At 40.5% G+C, this 26,632-nt stretch overlaps 1 protein-coding gene and 8 non-coding genes across 9 annotated transcripts; all 9 read right to left on the bottom strand.

Annotated features, from left to right (window-relative positions):
- Positions 1-178: 178 nt before the first annotated feature.
- On the bottom strand, positions 179-267 carry trnay-gua (transfer RNA tyrosine (anticodon GUA)). The gene is given in 2 exon segments: positions 179-214; positions 231-267. It is a non-coding gene; the product is annotated as a tRNA-Tyr (tRNA).
- A 751-nt stretch (positions 268-1,018) lies between these two features.
- Positions 1,019-1,107, bottom strand: trnay-gua (transfer RNA tyrosine (anticodon GUA)). The gene is given in 2 exon segments: positions 1,019-1,054; positions 1,071-1,107. It is a non-coding gene; the product is annotated as a tRNA-Tyr (tRNA).
- A 2,310-nt stretch (positions 1,108-3,417) lies between these two features.
- On the bottom strand, positions 3,418-3,506 carry trnay-gua (transfer RNA tyrosine (anticodon GUA)). Its single transcript is given in 2 exon segments — positions 3,418-3,453; positions 3,470-3,506. It is a non-coding gene; the product is annotated as a tRNA-Tyr (tRNA).
- Positions 3,507-4,290: 784 nt separating this feature from the next.
- On the bottom strand, positions 4,291-4,379 carry trnay-gua (transfer RNA tyrosine (anticodon GUA)). Its single transcript is given in 2 exon segments — positions 4,291-4,326; positions 4,343-4,379. It is a non-coding gene; the product is annotated as a tRNA-Tyr (tRNA).
- A 772-nt stretch (positions 4,380-5,151) lies between these two features.
- trnay-gua (transfer RNA tyrosine (anticodon GUA)) lies at positions 5,152-5,240 on the bottom strand. The gene is given in 2 exon segments: positions 5,152-5,187; positions 5,204-5,240. It is a non-coding gene; the product is annotated as a tRNA-Tyr (tRNA).
- Positions 5,241-6,024: 784 nt separating this feature from the next.
- trnay-gua (transfer RNA tyrosine (anticodon GUA)) lies at positions 6,025-6,113 on the bottom strand. Its single transcript is given in 2 exon segments — positions 6,025-6,060; positions 6,077-6,113. It is a non-coding gene; the product is annotated as a tRNA-Tyr (tRNA).
- A 772-nt stretch (positions 6,114-6,885) lies between these two features.
- On the bottom strand, positions 6,886-6,974 carry trnay-gua (transfer RNA tyrosine (anticodon GUA)). The gene is given in 2 exon segments: positions 6,886-6,921; positions 6,938-6,974. It is a non-coding gene; the product is annotated as a tRNA-Tyr (tRNA).
- Positions 6,975-7,757: 783 nt separating this feature from the next.
- On the bottom strand, positions 7,758-7,846 carry trnay-gua (transfer RNA tyrosine (anticodon GUA)). The gene is given in 2 exon segments: positions 7,758-7,793; positions 7,810-7,846. It is a non-coding gene; the product is annotated as a tRNA-Tyr (tRNA).
- Positions 7,847-8,868: 1,022 nt separating this feature from the next.
- ap2b1 (adaptor related protein complex 2 subunit beta 1) lies at positions 8,869-25,964 on the bottom strand. Its single transcript, XM_084940818.1, has 22 exons — positions 25,830-25,964; positions 22,514-22,567; positions 22,292-22,397; positions 21,295-21,430; positions 20,757-21,002; positions 20,404-20,594; positions 20,031-20,252; positions 19,472-19,592; positions 19,259-19,354; positions 19,036-19,151; positions 18,700-18,865; positions 18,170-18,268; positions 17,671-17,930; positions 15,710-15,902; positions 14,872-14,913; positions 13,711-13,863; positions 13,479-13,624; positions 13,250-13,379; positions 12,788-12,872; positions 12,345-12,431; positions 11,430-11,584; positions 8,869-10,828 (listed from the first exon to the last, which is right to left on the bottom strand). The coding sequence occupies exons 2-22, from the start codon at positions 22,548-22,550 to the stop codon at positions 10,754-10,756; spliced, it is 2,862 nt and encodes a 953-aa protein (XP_084796944.1). The 5' UTR covers positions 22,551-22,567; positions 25,830-25,964; the 3' UTR covers positions 8,869-10,753.
- Positions 25,965-26,632: the final 668 nt, after the last annotated feature.

Below are 26,632 nucleotides of genomic sequence, written 5' to 3'. Positions count from 1 at the left end.
ACTAGAGTAAAGTGGGAGGAAACATGTCTTCTTCCAACACACAGAGAAGTCTTTGCTTTTCCAACTGATCACTCAAAGGAGTACAGCTATACTATGAAATGGTAGTAAACGCCATTGCAATCAATTTTTTCATTTTTAGCTGCGTTCAATCAGAACAGACAGAAGGTATTGTAAAATCTCCTCCGAGCCGGAGTTGAACCAGCGACCTAAGGATTCCTGTTCTCATACACCTACAGTCCTCCGCTCTACCAACTGAGCTATCGAAGGGATGACATGTGCGGTGTCTGGTTTGTTGGACCATCGGATACATGGGACCTAACAGAGTCTGTGTTTTGCAAGAATTCCATGTTGCAAGGACTTGAACATAACAAAACTGTATCTGTCTGACTCTACATGTTCCTTCATGCCTGAGGCACTGACCATATTTCACATCAACATGAGTATCCTTCCTTTTTCCAACTCTTGGGCTGCGTTCAGACGCAGGGGAGTACAGGGAGCAATTTTGAGAAATTGATACTAGAGCATAGGACTGTGTTTTTTTAAATGTCACTTACCTTACTGTTGGATTGCACCCAACCTGAGAATTGTCCTAACCTGTCTGGAACATGTCTTATGTTCGCTGTATGTTACACTGTATGGGCACCTATAGCTACTGACTTAGAACCCTTCACCTTATCAAGTCAAAGGGAGTACAGGAAGCTGTTTTGATATTTCCCATACACCTACAGTGTCCCTCAAATGTATACTTGATTGTAGGACGGTGGGGGTTTAATGTCAGCGACCTTTAATGTAGATGAGTCTTTTTTAACCTAAGGGCTTGGCCCTACTTTCTGACTGAAAACTAGAGTAAAGTGGGAGGAAACATGTCTTCTTCCAACACACAGAGAAGTCTTTGCTTTTCCAACTGATCACTCAAAGGAGTACAGCTATACTATGAAATGGTAGTAAACGCCATTGCAATCAATTTTTTCATTTTTAGCTGCGTTCAATCAGAACAGACAGAAGGTATTGTAAAATCTCCTCCGAGCCGGAGTTGAACCAGCGACCTAAGGATTCCTGTTCTCATACACCTACAGTCCTCCGCTCTACCAACTGAGCTATCGAAGGGATGACATGTGCGGTGTCTGGTTTGTTGGACCATCGGATACATGGGACCTAACAGAGTCTGTGTTTTGCAAGAATTCCATGTTGCAAGGACTTGAACATAACAAAACTGTATCTGTCTGACTCTACATGTTCCTTCATGCCTGAGGCACTGACCATATTTCACATCAACATGAGTATCCTTCCTTTTTCCAACTCTTGGGCTGCGTTCAGACGCAGGGGAGTACAGGGAGCAATTTTGAGAAATTGATACTAGAGCATAGGACTGTGTTTTTTTGAATGTCACTTACCTTACTGTTGGATTGCAGCCAACTTTTTCTCTGAAAATTGTCCTAACCTGTCTGGAACATGTCTTATGTTCGCTGTGTGTTACACTGTATGGGCACCTATACAGGGAGTGCAGAATTATTAGGCAAGTTGTATTTTTGAAGAATAATTTTATTATTGAACAACAACCATGTTCTCAATGAACCCAAAAAACTCATTAATATCAAAGCTGAATGTTTTTGGAAGTAGTTTTTAGTTTGTTTTTAGTTTTAGCTATTTTAGGGGGATATCTGTGTGTGCAGGTGACTATTACTGTGCATAATTATTAGGCAACTTAACAAAAAACAAATATGTACCCATTTCAATTATTTATTTTTACCAGTGAAACCAATATAACATCTCCACATTCACAAATATACATTTCTGACATTCAAAAACAAAACAAAAACAAATCAGCGACCAATATAGCCACCTTTCTTTGCAAGGACACTCAAAAGCCTGCCATCCATGGATTCTGTCAGTGTTTTGATCTGTTCACCATCAACATTGCGTGCAGCAGTAACCACATCCTCCCAGACACTGTTCAGAGAGGTGTACTGTTTTCCCTCCTTGTAAATCTCACATTTGATGATGGACCACAGGTTCTCAATGGGGTTCAGATCAGGTGAACAAGGAGGCCATGTCATTAGTTTTTCTTCTTTTATACCCTTTCTTGCCAGCCACGCTGTGGAGTACTTGGACGCGTGTGATGGAGCATTGTCCTGCATGAAAATCATGTTTTTCTTGAAGGATGCAGACTTCTTCCTGTACCATTGCTTGAAGAAGGTGTCTTCCAGAAACTGGCAGTAGGACTGGGAGTTGAGCTTGACTCCATCCTCAACCCGAAAAGGCCCCACAAGCTCATCTTTGATGATACCAGCCCAAACCAGTACTCCACCTCCACCTTGCTGGCGTCTGAGTCGGACCGGAGCTCTCTGCCCTTTACCAATCCAGCCACGGGCCCATCAAGACTCACTCTCATTTCATCAGTCCATAAAACCTTAGAAAAATCAGTCTTGAGATATTTCTTGGCCCAGTCTTGACGTTTCAGCTTGTGTATCTTGTTCAGTGGTGGTCGTCTTTCAGCCTTTCTTACCTTGGCCATGTCTCTGAGTATTGCACACCTTGTGCTTTTGGGCACTCCAGTGATGTTGCAGCTCTGAAATATGGCCAAACTGGTGGCAAGTGGCATCTTGGCAGCTGCACGCTTGACTTTTCTCAGTTCATGGGCAGTTATTTTGCGCCTTGGTTTTTCCACACGCTTCTTGCGACCCTGTTGACTATTTTGAATGAAACGCTTGATTGTTCGATGATCACGCTTCAGAAGCATTGCAATTTTGAGACTGCTGCATCCCTCTGCAAGATATCTCACTATTTTTGACTTTTCTGAGCCTGTCAAGTCCTTCTTTTGACCCATTTTGCCAAAGGAAAGGACGTTGCCTAATAATTATGCACACCTGATATAGGGTGTTGATGTCATTAGACCACACCCCTTCTCATTACAGAGTTGCACATCACCTAATATGCTTAATTGGTAGTAGGCTTTCGAGCCTATACAGCTTGGAGTAAGACAACATGCATGAAGAGGATGATGTGGACAAAATACTCATTTGCCTAATAATTCTGCACTCCCTGTAGCTACTGACTTAGAACCCTTCACCTTATCAAGTCAAAGGGAGTACAGGAAGCTGTTTTGATATTTCCCATACACCTACAGTGTCCCTCAAATGTATACTTGATTGTAGGACGGTGGGGGTTTAATGTCAGCGACCTTTAATGTAGATGAGTCTTTTTTAACCTAAGGGCTTGGCCCTACTTTCTGACTGAAAACTAGAGTAAAGTGGGAGGAAACATGTCTTCTTCCAACACACAGAGAAGTCTTTGCTTTTCCAACTGATCACTCAAAGGAGTACAGCTATACTATGAAATGGTAGTAAACGCCATTGCAATCAATTTTTTCATTTTTAGCTGCGTTCAATCAGAACAGACAGAAGGTATTGTAAAATCTCCTCCGAGCCGGAGTTGAACCAGCGACCTAAGGATTCCTGTTCTCATACACCTACAGTCCTCGGCTCTACCAACTGAGCTATCGAAGGGATGACATGTGCTGTGTCTGGTTTGTTGGACCATCGGATACATGGGACCTAACAGAGTCTGTGTTTTGCAAGAATTCCATGTTGCAAGGACTTGAACATAACAAAACTGTATCTGTCTGACTCTACATGTTCCTTCATGCCTGAGGCACTGACCATATTTCACATCAACATGAGTATCCTTCCTTTTTCCAACTCTTGGGCTGCGTTCAGACGCAGGGGAGTACAGGGAGCAATTTTGAGAAATTGATACTAGAGCATAGGACTGTGTTTTTTTGAATGTCACTTACCTTACTGTTGGTAGATCCAACGCTGCTGGACCATGGGATTGCACCCAACTTTTTCTCTGAAAATTGTCCTAACCTGTCTGGAACATGTCTTATGTTTGCTGTATGTTACACTGTATGGGCACCTATAGCTACTGACTTAGAACCCTTCACCGTATCAAGTCAAAGGGAGTACAGGAAGCTGTTTTGATATTTCCCATACACCTACAGTGTCCCTCAAATGTATACTTGATTGTAGGACGGTGGGGGTTTAATGTCAGCGACCTTTAATGTAGATGAGTCTTTTTTAACCTAAGGGCTTGGCCCTACTTTCTGACTGAAAACTAGAGTAAAGTGGGAGGAAACATGTCTTCTTCCAACACACAGAGAAGTCTTTGCTTTTCCAACTGATCACTCAAAGGAGTACAGCTATACTATGAAATGGTAGTAAACGCCATTGCAATCAATTTTTTCGTTTTTAGCTGCGTTCAATCAGAACAGACAGAAGGTATTGTAAAATCTCCTCCGAGCCAGAGTTGAACCAGCGACCTAAGGATTCCTGTTCTCATACACCTACAGTCCTCCGCTCTACCAACTGAGGTATCGAAGGGATGACATGTGCAGTGTCTGGTTTGTTGGACCATCGGATACATGGGACCTAACAGAGTCTGTGTTTTGCAAGAATTCCATGTTGCAAGGACTTGAACATAACAAAACTGTATCTGTCTGACTCTACATGTTCCTTCATGCCTGAGGCACTGACCATATTTCACATCAACATGAGTATCCTTCCTTTTTCCAACTCTTGGGCTGCGTTCAGACGCAGGGGAGTACAGGGAGCAATTTTGAGCAATTGATACTAGAGCATAGGACTGTGTTTTTTTGAATGTCACTTACCTTACTGTTGGTAGATCCAACGCTGTTGGACCATGGGATTGCACCCAACTTTTTCTCTGAAAATTGTCCTAACCTGTCTGGAACATGTCTTTTGTTCACTGTATGGGCACCTATAGCTACTGACTTAGAACCCTTCACCTTATCAAGTCAAAGGGAGTACAGGAAGCTGTTTTGATATTTCCCATACACCTACAGTGTCCCTCAAATGTATACTTGATTGTAGGACGGTGGGGGTTTAATGTCAGCGACCTTTAATGTAGATGAGTCTTTTTTAACCTAAGGGCTTGGCCCTACTTTCTGACTGAAAACTAGAGTAAAGTGGGAGGAAACATGTCTTCTTCCAACACACAGAGAAGTCTTTGCTTTTCCAACTGATCACTCAAAGGAGTACAGCTATACTATGAAATGGTAGTAAACGCCATTGCAATCAATTTTTTCGTTTTTAGCTGCGTTCAATCAGAACAGACAGAAGGTATTGTAAAATCTCCTCCGAGCCGGAGTTGAACCAGCGACCTAAGGATTCCTGTTCTCATACACCTACAGTCCTCCGCTCTACCAACTGAGCTATCGAAGGGATGACATGTGCGGTGTCTGGTTTGTTGGACCATCGGATACATGGGACCTAACAGAGTCTGTGTTTTGCAAGAATTCCATGTTGCAAGGACTTGAACATAACAAAACTGTATCTGTCTGACTCTACATGTTCCTTCATGCCTGAGGCACTGACCATATTTCACATCAACATGAGTATCCTTCCTTTTTCCAACTCTTGGGCTGCGTTCAGACGCAGGGGAGTACAGGGAGCAATTTTGAGCAATTGATACTAGAGCATAGGACTGTGTTTTTTTGAATGTCACTTACCTTACTGTTGGTAGATCCAACGCTGTTGGACCATGGGATTGCACCCAACTTTTTCTCTGAAAATTGTCCTAACCTGTCTGGAACATGTCTTATGTTCGCTGTGTGTTACACTGTATGGGCACCTATAGCTACTGACTTAGAACCCTTCACTTTATCAAGTCAAAGGGAGTACAGGAAGCTGTTTTGATATTTCCCATACACCTACAGTGTCCCTCAAATGTATACTTGATTGTAGGACGGTGGGGGTTTAATGTCAGCGACCTTTAATGTAGATGAGTCTTTTTTAACCTAAGGGCTTGGCCCTACTTTCTGACTGAAAACTAGAGTAAAGTGGGAGGAAACATGTCTTCTTCCAACACACAGAGAAGTCTTTGCTTTTCCAACTGATCACTCAAAGGAGTACAGCTATACTATGAAATGGTAGTAAACGCCATTGCAATCAATTTTTTCGTTTTTAGCTGCGTTCAATCAGAACAGACAGAAGGTATTGTAAAATCTCCTCCGAGCCAGAGTTGAACCAGCGACCTAAGGATTCCTGTTCTCATACACCTACAGTCCTCCGCTCTACCAACTGAGCTATCGAAGGGATGACATGTGCGGTGTCTGGTTTGTTGGACCATCGGATACATGGGACCTAACAGAGTCTGTGTTTTGCAAGAATTCCATGTTGCAAGGACTTGAACATAACAAAACTGTATCTGTCTGACTCTACATGTTCCTTCATGCCTGAGGCACTGACCATATTTCACATCAACATGAGTATCCTTCCTTTTTCCAACTCTTGGGCTGCGTTCAGACGCAGGGGAGTACAGGGAGCAATTTTGAGAAATTGATACTAGAGCATAGGACTGTGTTTTTTTGATTGTCACTTACCTTACTGTTGGTAGATCCAATGCTGTTGGACCATGGGATTGCACCCAACTTTTTCTCTGAAAATTGTCCTAACCTGTCTGGAACATGTCTTTTGTTCACTGTATGGGCACCTATAGCTACTGACTTAGAACCCTTCACCTTATCAAGTCAAAGGGAGTACAGGAAGCTGTTTTGATATTTCCCATACACCTACAGTGTCCCTCAAATGTATACTTGATTGTAGGACGGTGGGGGTTTAATGTCAGCGACCTTTAATGTAGATGAGTCTTTTTTAACCTAAGGGCTTGGCCCTACTTTCTGACTGAAAACTAGAGTAAAGTGGGAGGAAACATGTCTTCTTCCAACACACAGAGAAGTCTTTGCTTTTCCAACTGATCACTCAAAGGAGTACAGCTATACTATGAAATGGTAGTAAACGCCATTGCAATCAATTTTTTCGTTTTTAGCTGCGTTCAATCAGAACAGACAGAAGGTATTGTAAAATCTCCTCCGAGCCGGAGTTGAACCAGCGACCTAAGGATTCCTGTTCTCATACACCTACAGTCCTCCGCTCTACCAACTGAGCTATCGAAGGGATGACTTGTGCGGCGTCTGGTTTGTTGGACCATCGGATACATGGGACCTAACAGAGTCTGTGTTTTGCAAGAATTCCATGTTGCAAGGACTTGAACATAACAAAACTGTATCTGTCTGACTCTACATGTTCCTTCATGCCTGAGGCACTGACCATATTTCACATCAACATGAGTATCCTTCCTTTTTCCAACTCTTGGGCTGCGTTCAGACGCAGGGGAGTACAGGGAGCAATTTTGAGCAATTGATACTAGAGCATAGGACTGTGTTTTTTTGAATGTCACTTACCTTACTGTTGGTAGATCCAACGCTGTTGGACCATGGGATTGCACCCAACTTTTTCTCTGAAAATTGTCCTAACCTGTCTGGAACATGTCTTATGTTCGCTGTGTGTTACACTGTATGGGCACCTATAGCTACTGACTTAGAACCCTTCACCTTATCAAGTCAAAGGGAGTACAGGAAGCTGTTTTGATATTTCCCATACACCTACAGTGTCCCTCAAATGTATACTTGATTGTAGGACGGTGGGGGTTTAATGTCAGCGACCTTTAATGTAGATGAGTCTTTTTTAACCTAAGGGCTTGGCCCTACTTTCTGACTGAAAACTAGACTAAAGTGGGAGGAAACATGTCTTCTTCCAACACACAGAGAAGTCTTTGCTTTTCCAACTGATCACTCAAAGGAGTACAGCTATACTATTAGTATTAGTAAACGCCATTGCAATCAATTTTTTCGTTTTTAGCTGCGTTCAATCAGAACAGACAGAAGGTATTGTAAAATCTCCTCCGAGCCGGAGTTGAACCAGCGACCTAAGGATTCCTGTGCTCATACACCTACAGTCCTCCGCTCTACCAACTGAGCTATCGAAGGGATGACATGTGCGGTGTCTGGTTTGTTGGACCATCGGATACATGGGACCTAACAGAGTCTGTGTTTTGCAAGAATTCCATGTTGCAAGGACTTGAACATAACAAAACTGTATCTGTCTGACTCTACATGTTCCTTCATGCCTGAGGCACTGACCATATTTCACATCAACATGAGTATCCTTCCTTTTTCCAACTCTTGGGCTGCGTTCAGACGCAGGGGAGTACAGGGAGCAATTTTGAGAAATTGATACTAGAGCATAGGACTGTGTTTTTTTGAATGTCACTTACCTTACTGTTGGTAGATCCAACGCTGTTGGACCATGGGATTGCACCCAACTTTTTCTCTGAAAATTGTCCTAACCTGTCTGGAACATGTCTTATGTTCGCTGTGTGTTACACTGTATGGGCACGTATAGCTACTGAATTTGAACCCTTTACTTTATGAAGTCAAAGGGAGTACAGGAAGCTGTTTTGATATTTCCAACGTGAATTTAATTCAATTCAACTTTACTTAAATAGCCCCAAATCCCAACAACAGCCGCCTGAAGGCATTTTATATTGTACAGCAGATCATACAATAATAGGTAGAGAAAAATCCAATCATATGACCCCATATCAGAAAGCACTTTGGCGACAGTGGGAAGGAAAAACTTCCTTTTAACAGGAAGGCTGAGGGAGGGGCGGCTATCTGTTGCAACCGGTCATGTAGGTAAAGGTTAATAATAGTGTACTTTGGGGGCAACTATTTAATTCTGGGAGACTTTTGAGTGTGATTAAGTCTCTTAGCATTGAGCAAGAATCCACAGCACGGTAGAGCTGCAGCCCTCTTTGCTCTCATGTTTCTGATAAACAGAAAGCCAAAGCAACTTCCTCAACATGGAGATGAAAGGTAACGAAAGGATACCCTTTATCTTCCACCTGCAGTCCTCTGTACCACTCACCCCCTTTCTCAGGTCTGCTCTGCTGCACATGACTTACAAAACACACAAATAAAAATTAAAAAAACAACCATGCACCACCACCAAGGGTTTGACGATTTATTGACACAAGATGTGGTACTGTGACAGTAACAAATCATTTACAACAAGCTTACAGCAATGACACAAACTTTTCCATTTCATAAGATGCCGTGACCGACCTCGGCACACATTCTGTGCTGCTGGAAACATTTCTATTTGCAGGAGTGTGTTTAAGACGATGCTGTGTTTAGAAAAAACAAACAAATAAACAAAAAACTAATGGGATCTACAATGAAACGTAGGTTAGGAGCAGAATTTCAGACTTGAGGAAATCCACAGCTGAAATTAAGAAAGGGTAAAATGACAGCGAGCTCATGCAGGCACATTAATGTTCTCATCTCATGTACGTCACCAACACAACTGACACACTGGGATAGGGAGAAAGCATTTTTGCTTCATTTTTATACATAGTTACTAAACATTTTCTTACTACACCATTACTGGCCTACAGTACAACTCTGGGGGTTTGGGTATATGTACTCTAATGTTCATATAGCTCACACTATGCCAACTTTATAAGGATTCTTTTGAGAGTAATAAAAATAAACTTGGCAATTCATTTTTGTAAATGTGTGGTCCTGTGAGTCTGACTTGGCGGATTTCCCACAGTTTAGCATTACATGAAAATCCCCCCAAGAAAATAAAAAATAAAAACACTGGCATTCAAATGACATGCAAAGCACATCAAGGAAATGAAACTAATGCAACAATAACACCTGTGAAAAGAAAACACACAGAGGTAGATGCACAATAAATAGGAATGAAAATATAGTTGTGAAAAGTGTGGCTGCAGTAAATGAGACCGTTTCAGAAAAGAGGAGGAGAAGAATAAAAAAAAAATCATGTCAAGCAAATAACCGGAAACAGAGTGGCACTGGAGTGTGAACACAAAATTGGCTGCTGTGGCTTGTGTAGTGGTTGTAAAACTTTAAGAATTTAAACCCATCAATGTCCTTTATGCCACCTGCTCATCAGAAGACTCTAAACAGCGTAACTTTTCCTTTGCTTATGGATTTATTTAATTTTTGAAGAGCACTTCATAAAATGTTATATTGAAGTTGTTTAATATCAGAACCAGCACAGCAAACTGCTTCTGAACGCTTTAACAAGAAAAGGATAAGGTGGAGTGTCATTAAAAGGATTTAGAGCTTTGTGAAGACCGGATGGCTGTAAACGCCTCTGCCAGAAAGACCATAAACGGCATAAGGAAACAATGAAATGCCTGGATTTTGCAATTACAGGGTTGCTAACTTATCGCTAAGTTTCTCAATTAGTGTACAATGCTTCACAGTAAGGGGAGAAAAGTTGACATTTGTTTCTAAACAAATTGCACAAATTGTAAGTGATCCCACCAGATGTGGCAGAAGCAGTCAGACAGACGTTTCTGGTCTCAAAACAACAGAATACTGCTGTGACTCTGGAGGTACAACTGAAGCAAAGAAAGCGTCAAAAGTGGATCTAAATTAAAAGAAGTGTGAGCTGAACAAAGCAAGTCCCCAATCAGGACAATTTCATCATTAATCACATCTTCACAACAATAAGACGTAATGTTAAGGATGGAATGGTTTTCACTGAGACGTAAAAATAGGGGGTAGAATTAAGAGGATTTTAATGATGCTTTCAACTGCCAAAATAAAGGAAATGTCAACAGCACGCTTGATAATCACTCCCAATACCCTTTGTCTCATCTCACATTTACCCTGTTGATCACTTCGAGGAAAAACACAATCTCCAAAATTGCTTACTATCCATCTTTTACTGTTTGGATTCTCTTGTTTTGGCAGTCAGCTGCACATACAAAAATAAAATAAAATAAAAAAAACAAAACAAACAAAAAACACTGCGGTTTATTGTCAGGATGAAGCAGAGTTGGCAAGTGGTGAAGTGCGTCAATTCTTCAGCACAGAATCGTACATCTGGTAGACGTACTGAGACACTTCTGGAGCCCGACACTTCAGAGAGAGCTGTGGACAAAAGGAGAGCAGTTATAAATGTACTCACTCACACATTTATAAAGATGCTCAATTACAGCTCTGTTTACACTGCTTATACTGACCAACTGAGGAATAAAGGAGTAAAACTGGAACGAGGGATGTTACTGACAGTGCTTTTCCCATTTTACTTTGAGGATTTGTGCTGTGTACAAGGAAGGCTAACATGTGGGTCAGGATCTTGTACGAATATTGTAGCGTGCTTCCCCTACTAAAGTAGGGTAGTGCTGTATACTTGTATTCCCTTACCATTTTATTACAGCATTCTCACTTTTTGTCCACAACGGAAATGATCAACTCATTAACACAAATAACCGGTAATTATTTGAAAATCATTAGCTGCTTTTCGAGTAGTACAAGTTAAAAAAAAAAATAGATAAATACTGCTGATTTTCTGGATTCACTATCTTCTATACCATGACTTACTGATTTTCACTGTATTTATAGTTACTTTAAACTTTTAACTGGTGGTCAGCTAAAACAAGAATATCTTTGTAAGCAAAGGTGAAACTTTCCTCATTACTTTTTAAAACCCAGAACAGCGCGTCAAAATGTAAATCTTGTGATGCTATACCGTGTAGTTGGGGTTGCCAGGTTGAATGCGGAGCTCAGCCAGGATCCAGATGCCATTGGTTAGCTTCAGGGACTGGTAGAGCATGTCTTGGCCTTCTACATTTCTCTTGGCAATGGTGTAGATATTGTTATTCTGCAGCTTCCCTGAAACTGTGTCTGCAAGACCGGAAGGTTTCTCAGATTATGATTACACCTCACTCACATTTCAGAAGCCACATCAAAACACACACAAGAGGGTGCTATCACTACTGGAACCATAATCACTTAAAGGAACTCACACTAATGTATGCATGAGCTAATACAAAGTCCACTACTGGCAAAGGGTAAACTAAGTTTGTGAGGATTTTAATCAACTTCAACCTTCAGATGTCAGTAAAGCTGGACAGATATTCTGAAAATAGTACTGCTTTGGTCAACTTTTAGCTATCAGAATGCTAGGATTATAGTGGCAAAAATATTGTGAACTTTTTTAAAGGAAAGGAAATGTTCAGCATTGGTTAAAAAGAAAGAGTATCCAAAGATAAGCATGCGGGTGGAGAAAGAAAACAGAGAGAAATAAGGCTTTTTGGATAAGTTGGAGTATTTGATGATGTCTTAAAAATAACAGAGGTTTTTAAACACTGAGCTGAGAATGTGTTAATCAGTCATCTATATATTTAATGCAACCACGCTGATGATACGGTTAGCTTAAATTGTATTCAATCATTGAAACAAAGAACAACTACTTTAAAAATGCATCATTGTGCCATTCGCCATATTTTGCACAAGTAAAAGCATTGTCTAATATTTTGATATGTTAGAGAAACTACCAAATAAAGAAGTATAGAGCCAAGTTATGTGGATGAGAAAGAAAACAATAAACAAGCAGGTAAAAATAATTTAACATGCTCATGAGATTTTTGACAAATTTGTCTACCTGCATTAAGGTGGCAGTCCTTTATCTGATACTGTAGCTCATTCTCATTGGGGATGTCTTTCCAAGTAGCCAGGAACACCTGTCGCTCTGAAGAAGAAAAAACAAAATATCCGACAGCAGTGATGTAGAAAGTGTTGGATGTTTCAAACCACTGACATTGATAATTCAAAGCCCTTTAAATGATTTACTGTTTTGTTTGATTCTATTCAGATCTATTATTAGGGATGAAGGAATTCTTTTCATTCTGTAGAAATTACACTTCACAATAAGGTAGGTTTCAGTTGCCTATAACATACTTTTACAGCCCAAAAGCAGACTGAATATACATTTCCCAAGTAACAGCAATGTTTGTCAAGCTTCAATAGCTGTGAGGAATATAATTAGCCATTTAAGGAATAGTACCACACTGTTGTTGCTGTTTTAAAAGGTTTTAAGAATTTTACCCATTTTTCCATCCTCAACAAAGAATACATTGAGAGGGATGAGTACGCTGAAGTAGAACACATCAATGCTGTTCTTTACAGCCACCTATAGGGAAGACAAGAGAACATGGTGAGTTTGACATCTTGAGTATAACAAGCAATATACCAACATTTGCATTCAATCAGGTTAAAACTGTAAACTAAACATCAGTTTCCAAAATATATTTTATGAGGGCTAGCTGTTTTTCTCAGTTTCCAATTCTTGTACTGAGTGCAAACACCCTGGAATTTTCATGTTTTGCAAGACGCTAAGAAATTATTTCTGAACTAATGGCCATGTCACACTAAATAATAATTAAAAAAAACAAACAAAACAAAACACACATTTCAGAAAGACAGAAAGAGCAAGACACCTGTCCCTGGCCAGGTCTTTAAATGTGTTCCACTGCTGATAAAATGTGTGGCCACTGTGTGCTGCTGTACCTGAAGATTATTGAGAGGGTCCATCTTCATAACTGGCCCAATGGTGTTAAGAGGCAAAGAGATCTCAATACTCTGATTGGGCATCAGTGGAGTATGAACGGGCAGAGGACTGGTGGGGATCACCCCAAAACTGCAGAAACATATATTAATATTAAAGTTAGTTTTAAAACGTTTCTGAAAGAGTACAATAAGCAATGACACGACATTCCTGTTGAGTCAGATCACTGACCTGTTCTTGTTAAACTGGATAGCAAAGTCGGTCATGTGTTGTAGGGCTTTGTTGGTGAAAGTCATGTCCATGTACATGTGACCCTGACGGCGAGAGAATGTTCCAGAGATCTCGAGCCCTTTAGCTTTCACTGCAGGAAGCCATACCTGGTAAAAAAGTACAACTGCAGTCAATAACACAGACAGTGTTTTACTTACGTTACACCTTCCAGGAAAAAGTTGCGTGAACTCACTGCTTTGGGGACTGCATAGCCTCCTGTGGTGATGGCCATGCCTGTGGAAAGCTCAAATAAGTCGTTGAGGCCACTGCTGGTGGCAGGAGGTGCAGGTGTAGGTGAAGGAGCAAAAGTGTTGGGGACTGATGACGGGATAAAATTTTGTCCCACCTGCAACAAAAATCACAACAAAAACACACACAAAACACAATCTAATAAAGTATAATTTTATGAAGTATCGCAGAAGACTTGAGAAATTTACTAAAATCTACTAAACGGGTCACACAGAAAATAAAATCTTAGACCAGAACAACGGAAGAAGCAACTGATTTGGTCTTTGTGATTATGAAGAAAAAAAACAAAAACAAGATTTCAATCACATCAAAATCACGATTAGCCAAATCAAAAAAATCAAATGTGAGATTAATTTAAAAGAGTAAAAATTTTGTTTTGCCTGTTTGAGCCCATTTGTTATAAAAATATTATTTGAAAAAATACATTAGAAGTCCAAATTAACATCATATTAACTAAGCCTCTTACAATGTATAAAATCATAAAAGAGTATGGAAAAGAGGGCATAAACAAATATATCAGTTCTGTGTATATTTTTATATGTTCAAATTGATGGAAAAAATTATGATATATTGAAAGTGATATTGATGGAAAATATGAAAATCTACTATTTTCATAAGGTGGTTGTAATTATTGGTTGCCCAAAAAATTACAAAGGATTTAGAAAAGAGGTTTCTAGTCTATGAATGGCTCTGCAACACAGTAAAATCTGTTGTGTCCTCATTACTACACAATTATGACCTCTTCCTTTCTTTAAAGCCTATAAATGGTGTCAGTGGCCATGTCACCACCACCCCGCACCCCCAAAAATGACCATAAATATAATGTCTACTGCATTCCCACACTATGAATATTTAAGGAAGGTCTTAATAGGAAGTGAGAAAGAGAACTAAGTGATGTATTCAGCCTGATGTCTGACAGAAGGAGAAGGCTTTCAGTTTGCCCCTGTATGCCTTTGTGTGTCCCATCAAAGACTTAAATGGGCTAAAACATTCAAAACATCCGTGTGGTCATCTTGTTGAAAAATGCGTGAGTAAGACGAGTGTGGTGGGTTAAATTCAGGAAGCATGCAGCATGCAGACGGCCAAACAGAAGGGCTTGACTTACTGCTGGACTTCCCCCAACACCTCCGCCCAGGTCTCCCCCCAGCTACAGGAGAGAGGAGAGGCCACCAAAGACAGCATCCAAACATTACCGACAGACCAAAGACACAAAGACAGAGACAGAGACTTTCTTAGCAACCATAACGCATCAAGAGGAGCCCTCACTTTCTGGGAAATATTAATCTCTGCATTGTAGGTTAGACATTAAAAAAAAAATCACTCTGCAAGGAGATTATGAAGAAATCCAGATATTCCAGCAGCTCGGAGAAGTGGTAATAGAAGACAAATACCTAGTAACATGTTTATGAGCCAATGTTACGGTATTAAAACATTTTAAATTTGTGTTACAGCAAGATACAGCATATGAGCATAACAGTTACTTTTTATCACAAGCGCACTTGCATGAACACATAAAACCCAGTAGAAAAGAAAATGGTGTCAGCAGGTACAAGATCTGAACAGGTCTTCTTCAACTATAACAATCCTAAGGAGGAACAAAGAAAAACTAACTTTTCATCATATACCCATTTCTTTTGGGAAAATTTCAGCTTTCCAGATGTTTTACAACTGCCTGCACAGCCTCTTTCCTCCTTAATGTGATGGAAGAGTCATTAAAATGAATGATGATAACCACTAGGTAGCATCACGTAACCAGCACTGGTAAACTATAGAAGGATCTAATGGGAGTCAAAGCTTGAATACAGTATAAACGTCTATTATTATTCCATACAATGTGCCAAACACGTAAGACCCATTGCTGCAATGACAATAAAGTGCAATCGCTCAGTGGATCTTTACCTAAATTTAGTAAAGTAAGTGTGCATAAATATGCTCATGCTCACCAAACTGTCAAGGCCTCCTCCCAGAAGGTCCACCGCACCCATCTGCATGGAGGAGACCTGGGGCACATTGACTGGAGGACCCAGGTCCAGGTTCAGCAGATCACCCAACAGGTCACCCTGACTGGGAATGACATGTGGCTGGTCCATGGCTGCTGCTGGCCCACCGCTCACTGGGCTCTCACCTGTGTCGATGCTGTCGTAAGGCAAAACAGTAGACTGGTAAATGAAATGTACATGGAAACTCAAATCCTAAGAGCTCCAAAAGTATCACAGATCACTGGAAAATTATGAAAGAATGCAAAATAGTAGAATCTTTAGTTATGAAGCACGGCAACAACTTTCTTTAACCTCCTAAGACCTGAGCTCTTCCATGGCATACATTTTTAATTTAACTTTGATATTTGGGCATATTGGGACCCAATGAATGTAAAAACAAAGAATTACCAGTTATTGTTGTTTTTGTTTTGTTTTTTACCGGATTTTTGTTTTTAAGAAAAATGAGAGCCACATATGAGGATATTCGTTTAAAATTTTGATAGAACAGTGGCAGTATATTGTCCTCGTAGGTGGATGTCAGTCCCTTGTAGAGCAAAATTAAGTATTTTGGTCGAAATAACCCAAAATGTGATGTCCACATATGTGGACGCCAGGTCTTAGGAGTTTAAACATTATATTTGGGGGAGGTTTTTATTGCATTTAGCAGATTTACTGGAAAGTAGACAAGAAGGCAGGTGGGCAAAGATGAGCAGTAAAGGGCCATTGGGTCCAGGCTGCTGCATGAGATTTCCATCTCACCTTGTGAGCTAAACTGGCAGCAAACAAGCACACTGCTAGAGAGGGCCTTGTGCTACAGCACTGTGTTGGAAGTAGTGAGTTTAAAAGAGGAATAAACAGAAATGTCAATTTTTTTATATCATAAAACTTGTTTCCATTATGTAAATACATTTCCTTATTAAACTGGGATAAATACAGTACATCCACTTCAACGGAAATTCATCTAAAAGTCCTCAAGTCCACAACTTCCTGTTGTAGATTCTTCTTTCACACAAGATTTTGCCTGAATCGTCAACATATGTGGGGCATGAGGCAATATCTTAAGAGTTGGGCAATGTCCTGTTTTCAAAACTAGTGTAAAGCATAAACTGAGCTATGATTAACAAATTGAAGAGTTCTCAGCTCACATATACAATATCACATTAATAAGTATTATCCAACATTTTCTTGATACCAAACCAAATGCTTTGAGACCAGAAGACTGCATTTTAAACTGCTGGAATAAAGAAGCTCTGTCTTTACCTTAATTTTTTTGTGCAAAAAACATCAAACCACTCACACCAATTACTTTTTTAAAGAAGCATTAATGTTAACAGCTTAGACTATAGACTCAGCTGCTTGTTGTCAAACAGATCAACACGGACACATTCCTGGAAAATATGAAGTATGAAGTGGTACAAGTACAACGATAGCCACTATAGTGTTTCTGCTTATAAACACCAGGGATCAAGCAAAATCTACTCCTCAACAATTACAGGTTGTGTGATTTTATCTCACAATTTCGACATATGACACATTTTCATGAACTGACCTTCCTGGCCAATTTGCAAATTTGCCATGCAACATAGCTGAACTACTGAAGGGATAAATACTTCCTCTTATATATGGAAAATGGAAGCAAAGCAAAGCGCGACCAATATGAAATATCTGAATATAATCAGTTTACGCCAGTGTGATTATTAAAGTTAAGCTCCTTTCAAGAATTTCCAAAATACACTGATCTTTCAGGCCATCGTGTCCAAAAAGCCATATATTAAAGTATGAGCTCTATGTATTAATACAAAGGACTAGTAGTGAAAGCAATAAAAGTTTTGCACGACGGCGTCCGGCACCCAGAACAACAGCTGGTAAAAACTGCTGACGTGACATTGTGTAGAACTGGTATGGCACTGAAAACAGTGTCTGACCTGCTGTGCTGAACAGGAAGGTGCTTCCGGTGGATTCCATGGCTTCCCTCCACAAAGGCGCTGGGGGGCTTGTGATACACAGAGGCCAGAGAACCAATGTGGCATATAAGCTCATCCAGTAGGGTGGGCTCTATTAGGTCGGTCTCCTCTGAGATTAGGGGTTTCTCTGACAACACCACCTCTTTAGCGGTTACGGGGTCAGTGGACAACAGGCGCCAATAAATGTAGCCTCTGTCACGCAGGTCAGGGTTGTCAGAGTCCTGCATAGGAGGTCAACACGTTGTGTAAGTTATACTCAACATAGGCAGAAATCACATACTAGAAGATTGTGAGGACCACAGTTTCACAAGTCGTTACGAAAGTGGCAGCTAAGAAAGCTACATATCTGAGAATAATACTTTCATATATGTTAGAGAAAGAAACACTTCTCAGAGAGAGGGAAACAGAACAAGTCATCAAAATCATGCAAAGCTTCTTCAGAATGAAATATACGACTCACCTGAGTGGCCAAGCTGAGGACTTGCTGCACCAGCTCCTGAGTCTCTGATGGCTTCTTAAGGAACAGCTTGACAATGGCGGTCAACAGAGTAAGCTGGACCTGCAAGTCCGAGCACACACACACCATTAGAATATGGCTGTGTTTTATATGCAATGCCTTTAAAAGTCTAACCCCTCATCATAGCTATGGTAGGTCAAAAAATATTTGAAACAGTCGATCCCCGACTACAACACTTAATGATATTTACAGAAACATAAAATTATTGAAACCTTTCTTATTTAAGTCATGACAATACACAATGTAATTACAAATCATAGGAACATTGTTGACATTGTTAAAAAAGTCAAAATGAAAAAATACATGAAAACATTTTATTATTCTAGATAAACTGTTAAAATTCAACTCAATGTTTTTTTGTAAGTAAGACTAGCCTTTCTGAAATATGTAATGCTGCTCTCGTATATTGTATCGTAATCTGTGTATTTTATCTTACATGTGTATTTTTTTTTTTTTTTTTTAAATAAACTTACCTGAGTGCTCTCATCATGGAAGCCCTCAAGGAAGCTCTCCAGCAACTCATCAGCGTTGTCAATCCGCTCAGCATACTCGCCAACAATCCAGATCATGGCAGCTCGAGCGTCAGGCTCATCCAGGGAATCCAGGTTCTCACAGAGTGTGGCAATGATGCTTTCATACCTAAAGAACACCATATCTCTAAGGTCAGAATCGGATGACACACTACACATCACATGAAATGACATGTACACATGTGAGCTACACAGTCCATCAATTTTTAAAAAAGGTTTATATAGAGCACTGGATAGTTACTTGATAAACACTTTTCACGCATTCAATGAGAAACCTACTTGTTGGGGTACTTGCGGAAGATGTCCCTGATGACCACAATAGCCTCCTGAACCACATAGTTGACCTTAGTCTGGATCAGGTCCAGCAGAGTGCTGACACAGCGCTCGGCCGATTGCTGAAGAGAAACAGGACAGAAACATCTGTCACCTTTACTACCAGAAAAGAGTTTTAAATTACTAATGACACATCGTTATTTTAGCTCAGCGGGCCCATAATTCTCACCTCAACTTTGATGGCACAGCGTCCGATGGCTCGTACAGCTTTGCGCACAAAGTCCACATCTACCTCTGTGGCATACTCCTTCAATTCAGCCAAAACCTGCAAATCACAGAACAGAAGTGAATCATTTTAAAACGACTTTCTATAAATAATGTTAAAGATTTTTGAACAATTAATTGCTACAATATACTTTTAGTCTTGTTTTCTGTGAAGTACCTGGGCAATGTTGGCCTGAGAAGCCAAACGGATCATGATGTCCAGTTTCTCCAGTTTCACATAGATGGGATCATTGTATTTGACAAAGAACACCTTGATCTCCTGCTTCAGGATCTCAGGCCTGCACAAAATCAATACATGACACATTATAGTGTGGCACCTAGTCCAAAAGAAAAATCCCACAAAGGGATTTAATGCTTTTTAAGTAGCAGGTAACTAAGCATGTAAGTGTCAGTCATAGAGTAATATAGGCTGCTATAGCCCTTAAGCTGCTAGACAAGAAGGTTTATCCTGTGTGTGCGCTAAGGTTCAGTTCAGTGTGTACACACAAAAAATATACATTAGAAGGTGGTGAGAACAAAAAATAGAAATCTGTCTTTCCCAGCTTCCAATTGCTTGTCATAAGAATGTGTAAACAAACAAACACAGTAAAATATGAAGAAATTACAATAAGAAAATAACCAAATTTCTAAATCTATAGATTAAAAATGTTTTTAGAGTTAATATTAAACCCAGCAGCTCAACTTGAAACCTTTCTCTGTCCTTTCTGACAATATACCTCTTCTGGACGATGAGGTTGATGTTCCTCAGAGCCACATACTGGACCTCTGGCTCCCCGGAGAGCAAGGTGACCAGTGGGGGAGATAACTTCTTCAGCAATGTGTTGTAGTAGTCAGAATCCTTGGGCAGCAGCTCCAAGAACTTCATCAGTACCTTCACAGCTGACAGCACCACCGCTGAGTTGGCATGAGACAGCCGGGGGGTGACACGCTCACAGATGCTTTGAGGAGAAGAAGCAGAAATCCCATCATTTTCAGTGGTGTCATGTAGTGATAATGCTGGGCTTATCTCTGGTCTTAAAAATGATTTTTGTAACTCTGATTAATATCACAAATGGTGTAGTTTTAAGTAAAAGTTGACAGGACTGCTACCTTTGAGCCTCACGCTCATCCTTGGGATTGTAGTTGGACAGGCAGTCCAGGATGAAGGTCTGTCCCCACTCTGTGCACTCATTGAGGGCCGTCAGCAGCTTGTTGATATTCTGTGGATTGAGGTCCAGCAGGTTGCTGTTGGGGTGAGACTCACTGATCTCTGATAACGCAGCAACTGCATTGGCCACAACCTAAAACGCAAGATATGAAACAATAATGATTTCAACAATAATTAACTCTATATTAACTTAATTATTCTTTAATAGTAATCCAAAGGAAACTAACAGCATTTTTAAAGCACTAACACAACTTTGGGAAAGATACAGATAGAGGTGAAAAGTACTGAGACCTACCATGGGATTGGAGTCAGCAATAAGATCTCTCAGGGAGTCCAGGAAGCCCTGGTCCTCCACCATCTGGGCATTGATGTCATGAAGTTTAGCTACACAAACAGCTGCAGTCTTCCTCACATATGGGTCCTCATCCTTCAAGCACTTTCTCAGTGGCTCACACAAGTACTCTGTGATCTTGTCCACCCGAATGCAACCCATGGTGCGGACGGCAAGAGCCCTGATCAGAGGATTGGGGTCCTCACAGTCCTAAGGAATAGGCGAAGAAAGATTTTACATAGGTACAATGGGCGTCAAAGTTAAAAAAACTAACTCACTTTGTAATTTGGAGCAAATCATGAGCTTGTGTGCAAGACACATCTGAAAACTGTACAAAAATCTTAACCCCTATTGGCATGTAAGAAACCCATGGATCGATCCTGTGAAACAGCATGGACAAACTATGGTAGCAGGAAAACAATAAAAAGTCTTTTTAGATTTAACTGCCTTAGTGCAGATTAGTGTAGGATGCCGTTAATCAACAGTTCATTCTCTGTCTTGCCTTGACGAAGCTGTTAACAGCCATTATAGCCATATCAGGCTGGCTCTTGGCGTAGTTCATCAAGTAGAGGTACACCAACTTCTTCAGCTCCAGGTTGTCAGTCTGCATGCAGTTGACTACATCTGGGAACAAAGAACTGAGAGCAAAGAAAATTGACTTCAAAAATGAGTACTAGACAATGTTGCGACAATGTCGTGTTCTCTCACACTAGCTGTGAATTTACTGCATGAGTAACTGTGCTGAACTCACATCAGTACAAATCGGCTTAACGGACATATCATACAACTGTACTATGACTAATTAATGTCTGTAAAGCTTTAGCACACTGTGAAAAAACACTGTGTGCAAAGTGATGATCCCAAAAGTCCAATAATGATGTCTGAATAGCCTGAAAGTAGTAAAAACGTCCTTTCATTCACACTTTTACCCCCTGATTTCTGAGGCTACTAGTCAGATATATAAAAAGAGTGAAAATGGCCAGAGCTCCAAGTACCTTAGCAACTGCTCTCTCCTATTTTTTAATCTCTGCTACTGTGTTCTCTTCATTTACAATGACTGATTTCCTTGACCGATGGCAATCAATAGCAAAGCAGTGAGCCCCCTGAACAATACTGAGACTTTTATTTACTATTACTCTCTTAGCAGCACTGACAGTTCCAGGAACATATCCTGGGAGTTGGCAGAGAACAGCGGAAACAAAAGCAGAGCCGGAAACAATGACCACACATCAGTCTACTGAGGATGAGACTAATCAGCTTTCCAAAAGCAAAACTCAGAGTTAAATATCAGCAGCTGAATTACTTAGGAGAGTGAAGGACTTTAATCCAATTGTCTGTTGGTCAGTGAGCACAACACAATTTTCTTCTTGTTTAAGATATTCGGTGCCAACACATAATGCAACTGAGAAATCACAGAAGCCACGTCACTTTGATTTGCTTATCTTATCACACTGTTATAATTATAGACCTGTGTGGCGCATGTCATAAATACAGTGTACCTGACATCTTTGCCAACAGTCATGGCAGCAATGACCTTCTTCACTGCCTCTTTCCTCTTCTCCTTCTTCTCATTGTTCAGCTCTGCCTTCAGTTCAAAGATCTCCCCTGAAAGATGAATCAGATGAAGAGTTGACAGCAGTACTGTTTATATATACACTGCCATAAATTTCCAATCTCTAACATGCCTACATGAACAAAAACAATTTGTCTATCATACTCACCTTTTTTGTTTGTTGTAAAATATTTGGAGTCCGTCATGACTGTGGTCCTTAGTTCTGTAAAAAATAAATAGATAAATACATTTAAAAAAAATATTACATAATCATTCAGTGAGGCTGCCATATGACTAAGTGGCGTGGTGACAAGCCACAAAGTAGTTCAATGAAATTCAGTCATCAGGTTTGCCTCCAACATAGTACACTGCAACAGCCAGTAACCAATCTAAAAATGTTACAGGTTTCTTCTATGACAGACCAACCTGATGTGTTTAGTTTCTAAATGAATGTATGAATAACTGCCTTACAAATATACAAGGTTACACTACAAGTATGGAGAACACCCCTTTCAATAAATAACTGAGCAAAATCCATACAGCAGTATAGCAAATGCTAATAGAGTGGCTACATGACTAGGGATGGGTACCGGTATCCGGTGCCATGATGGCACCGGTTCTGACATAAACGGTAGTAACCAGACCGAAAAACAGCGCACATTTCGGTGCTTTATTTCGGTGCTTTTTTTTCCTGAGCTGTGATACACTTTGAATTCTAGCCAATCATTTTACGTTTCCGAGGATAGTAGGCGGGTCCAGGTACGTACGTTCTTTTAGAGCAGAGCTACAGATTAAAAATGCCCAAAGCGAAGTGGTCAAAAGTCTGGCTGTACTTCACAGCAAAATATGTAAACTCAGCAGCCTGCAACAAGTGCTTTAAGCTGATACTGTGATACTGTCAAAGGAGGTAACACCTCGAATCCGATGAAACACCTGGCGACGCATAGCGTTTTTTTTAAAAGCCGAAAAATGCGCCGTATTTGATAGCTTGCTGCGAGACCTCACACCGTGCACATCTACTGCGGGTGTGGTGCCTGTTATCGGACCCGGAGTTAGCAACATCCCCCAAAAACCCGAAGAGGAGAGTCCTGGCCCCTAGCACTGCCAGCGTAGCAGAAATGATGACGGATGATGATGGCAGCAGCAGCCGTTCTTCTCTGCGTGAGTAGCTTAATGTTGTTCGTGTGTAATTTACGTTGAGTAGGCTAACCACGTTATTACATTAATGCATGTAAGGTGAACTAGCAAACACAGTCGTAGTTACATGCGGCTGTCTTCTTGTTTGATGGCAGATACTCCCTTCACCCTGACCAAAAAGGCTAAAATGACCAAAGAAAAAGTGGAAAACAGTTAAACATGAGAGGTTTTTGGACAAAGTTTGTGTTTTTTCCATTGTTTAAGCACTGCTTCCAGCCAAGAGTGATACCATATATGCCCTAGAGCTGCAGAAAAGGCTAACATTGTTATCTTTTTACAAAAAAAAACAGCTGAACATGAGAGGTTTTAGGATCAATTTTGTGTTCTCCATTCTTTAGGCACCGGTTTGAGCACCGTTTAAGCACCGGCACCGTTTCAAAAGTACCGGTTTGGCACCGGTATCGGATAAAACCTAAACAATACCCATCCCTATTCATGACACTGGTTTGCATGGTGATGTGGAAATGAAAGCCTATGAGCCCCAAGCAAAATACCAAATATTAGCTGGAGTGGTGTTAAACACAACCAGTGGACTACAGAGCACTGTAATCGCATAGTCTGGATTCATTAATATGGCTTTATTTTCAGGAATTGTAATGGAGGATCCTGGGTTTGGCACAGGTTAGGAGAACCATTTATGTCTGAATTATACACTCCAAACTGTTTTACAGAGTATATGAAGTTCTAGTAAACTGTGAAATAGGCAACTTAATTTTATCATAATGCACCACACTAGGGAAGCACAGAATGCAATTTTATTATGTTTAATTTGTTTTTGTTATTATTCATTCCCCTTTCTTCTTCTTTCAGATGATTCCTTTAGGGGTCACCACAAAGGATCATCTGCCATCCTATCCCTTGCATCCTCCTCTGTCACGCCAACCCTCTGCATGCCCTCCTTCGTTAAATGCATGGATTTTATTTTTTTTTATTTTCTTTGCAGTCTTCCTCTTTTCCTCCTGTCTGGCAGTTTCCTATTCAACATTGTTTGTCTGGTATTTCCACTATCCCTCCTCTGCACATGTCCAAACCATCTCAGCCTTGCCTCTGTAACTTTGTCTCCAAACTACTCAACCTGTGCTGTCCCTCTGTACTTATTTCTAATCCTGTCCAGTGTGGTCCGAGCATATTGTGCTTTGACAGCTCCAGCTCGGCCTTCCATCTTTTTTGTCAGTGCCACTAGAGCATATCTCCGCCTCTCCAGGCTCTCTTTCACCTGCTCCCTTGCTTCAAGCTCAACTGCAATTTGAAACATAGTCAAGCAAAATGCCTTCTGGAGAAAGGTTTTATGGTCAGATGAGACAAAGATTGAGCTATTTGACCACAGTGACAAGAGATATGTTTGGAGGAATAATGGCAGGGCTATCAAATCTAAGAACAGAGTGCCAGCTGTAAAGTACGGTGGTGGTAGATTTATTTACCAATTCTGACGAGAAGAGTGGTCAAGAATTATGGCTGAAGCTTGTTGATCGCTCCCAAAAGCATCTGGGGAAGATGCAACTTACTATGGGACACTTAACCAAATATTAATGGGGGTTTATGTATATATTTGAATCTGTGTGGATGAGAGAAAATCCAACATAATTTCAAACTTTTGCAGAGTTATTAATGATGTAAGCTCTGCAATTATGCCAACCTGGTATAGCATTCGAAGTTCGGAGCAATCATTAAAAGCACAAACATATGATATCGATGTCCATAATGACTGTATGTAAACCTGTGACCACACATTTGTGTATCTGTACAGCCCTAGCTAAAACATGCTATTACATTGAAGAAAACGTACTTAGCGTTACATCTTAAACAATTAAACCTTTACTTTAGCCGGCATTAGCCATTTTCTTCATCTGTATGGTGAAGAAGAACCTACCTACTCTGATCTAACTGTGACATTAACTGCTCTGTGTTTCTGGGTGTGACGACGTTTGACCTCTCAACAAACATCAGGTTAGCTTTAATTAACCGGGAGGCACAGCACTTCCACTTAGCTAGCGTTAGCTAAATGCTAAATACATCCGCTCCCTCCTGCGATACCACAAATATTAACAACAAACTCCAAACGCAGACAACTTCCAACATCAACCTGGGTTTACAGTCCGATATGACAAGATTTCGTTATGTTAAATCTGGAGTCAAAATAGAAACGTGAGCAGCGGCCCAGTTTCCAGGAGCTGCCTTTACGGTAGCTAAACGATGAGCAGCCCTGCAAAAATACAGTCGATACAAAATCACACCACAATGACAGCAAGGTTAAAAGACGGTCCTGTATTGTATAATATCGCCCATACCTTGCTGAGTATACGTGAGAAGAGAAAAATATTCCACTGGGTGTCAGACGCAGGCTGCTCCTTCGTCTGTTTGGAGGAAGATGGAGAACCAGGATAACGATGGTGCGTTCACACTCATCGGAAACTGGATAACTTCCCTCCTGAGGTAAAGAATACCAGGATGCGTTGTTGCAGCGAACACATTTGGTTGATTTTATAATGGCTGTTAGTAGATGTTTGTATAGTTAAGATCTGCGAATATAAATGATGTATTATATAAAATGTATATGCAAATCCAGGAAACCACCAACGGCAATGACACCACACGGTTTCGAGGTCATGTGTACAAATCGGTCGGTAGGGTTTATATATTTTTTTGTAATTGGATTCACAGGCAAATATAAATCAGTGCAAACTTTTGTATTTAAAGGGGAAATTTACATTACATAATAAATGACTCTATATGACGCCACGGTTTCCTATGATCATGAATGCAACACTGGAGGGAACTCTTGGTAGGGATCTCGCCGTGTCCTCACAGCCAGGAAAAGAATTCCATAACATCAGCGTTTCACCTTCACTGTACAGTCCTGGCTTTTTCAAAGCAGTTTCAAATCAGGGGCTGCAAAGTACTCCCCTGGGTCTGAACGCAGCCCAAGAGTTGGAAAAAGGAAGGATACTCATGTTGATGTGAAATACGTTCAGTGCCTCAGGCATGAAGGAACATGTAGAGTCAGACAGATACAGTTTTGTTATGTTCAAGTCCTTGCAACATGGAATTCTTGCAAAACACAGACTCTATTAGGTACCATGTATCCGATGGT

This window comes from Perissodus microlepis, chromosome 10 (genome assembly GCF_051167445.1).
Source record: "Perissodus microlepis isolate ML-2025 ecotype Zambia chromosome 10, ASM5116744v1, whole genome shotgun sequence".
NCBI lineage: Eukaryota > Metazoa > Chordata > Actinopteri > Cichliformes > Cichlidae > Perissodus > Perissodus microlepis.
This window is presented reverse-complemented; position numbering and strand designations above follow the sequence as displayed.

Bases quoted from the DNA above. Each gene is read 5' to 3' on its own strand.
- ap2b1 (XM_084940818.1), bottom strand. From the start codon at position 22,550: ATGACGGACTCCAAATATTTTACAACAAACAAAAAAG. The intron at 22,398-22,513 runs GTGAGTATGATA...TTCATCTTTCAG, and splicing joins TTTTACAACAAACAAAAAAG to GGGAGATCTTTGAACTGAAG. The intron at 19,593-20,030 runs GTATATTGTCAG...GATTTTGTGCAG, and splicing joins AACCTCATCGTCCAGAAGAG to GCCTGAGATCCTGAAGCAGG.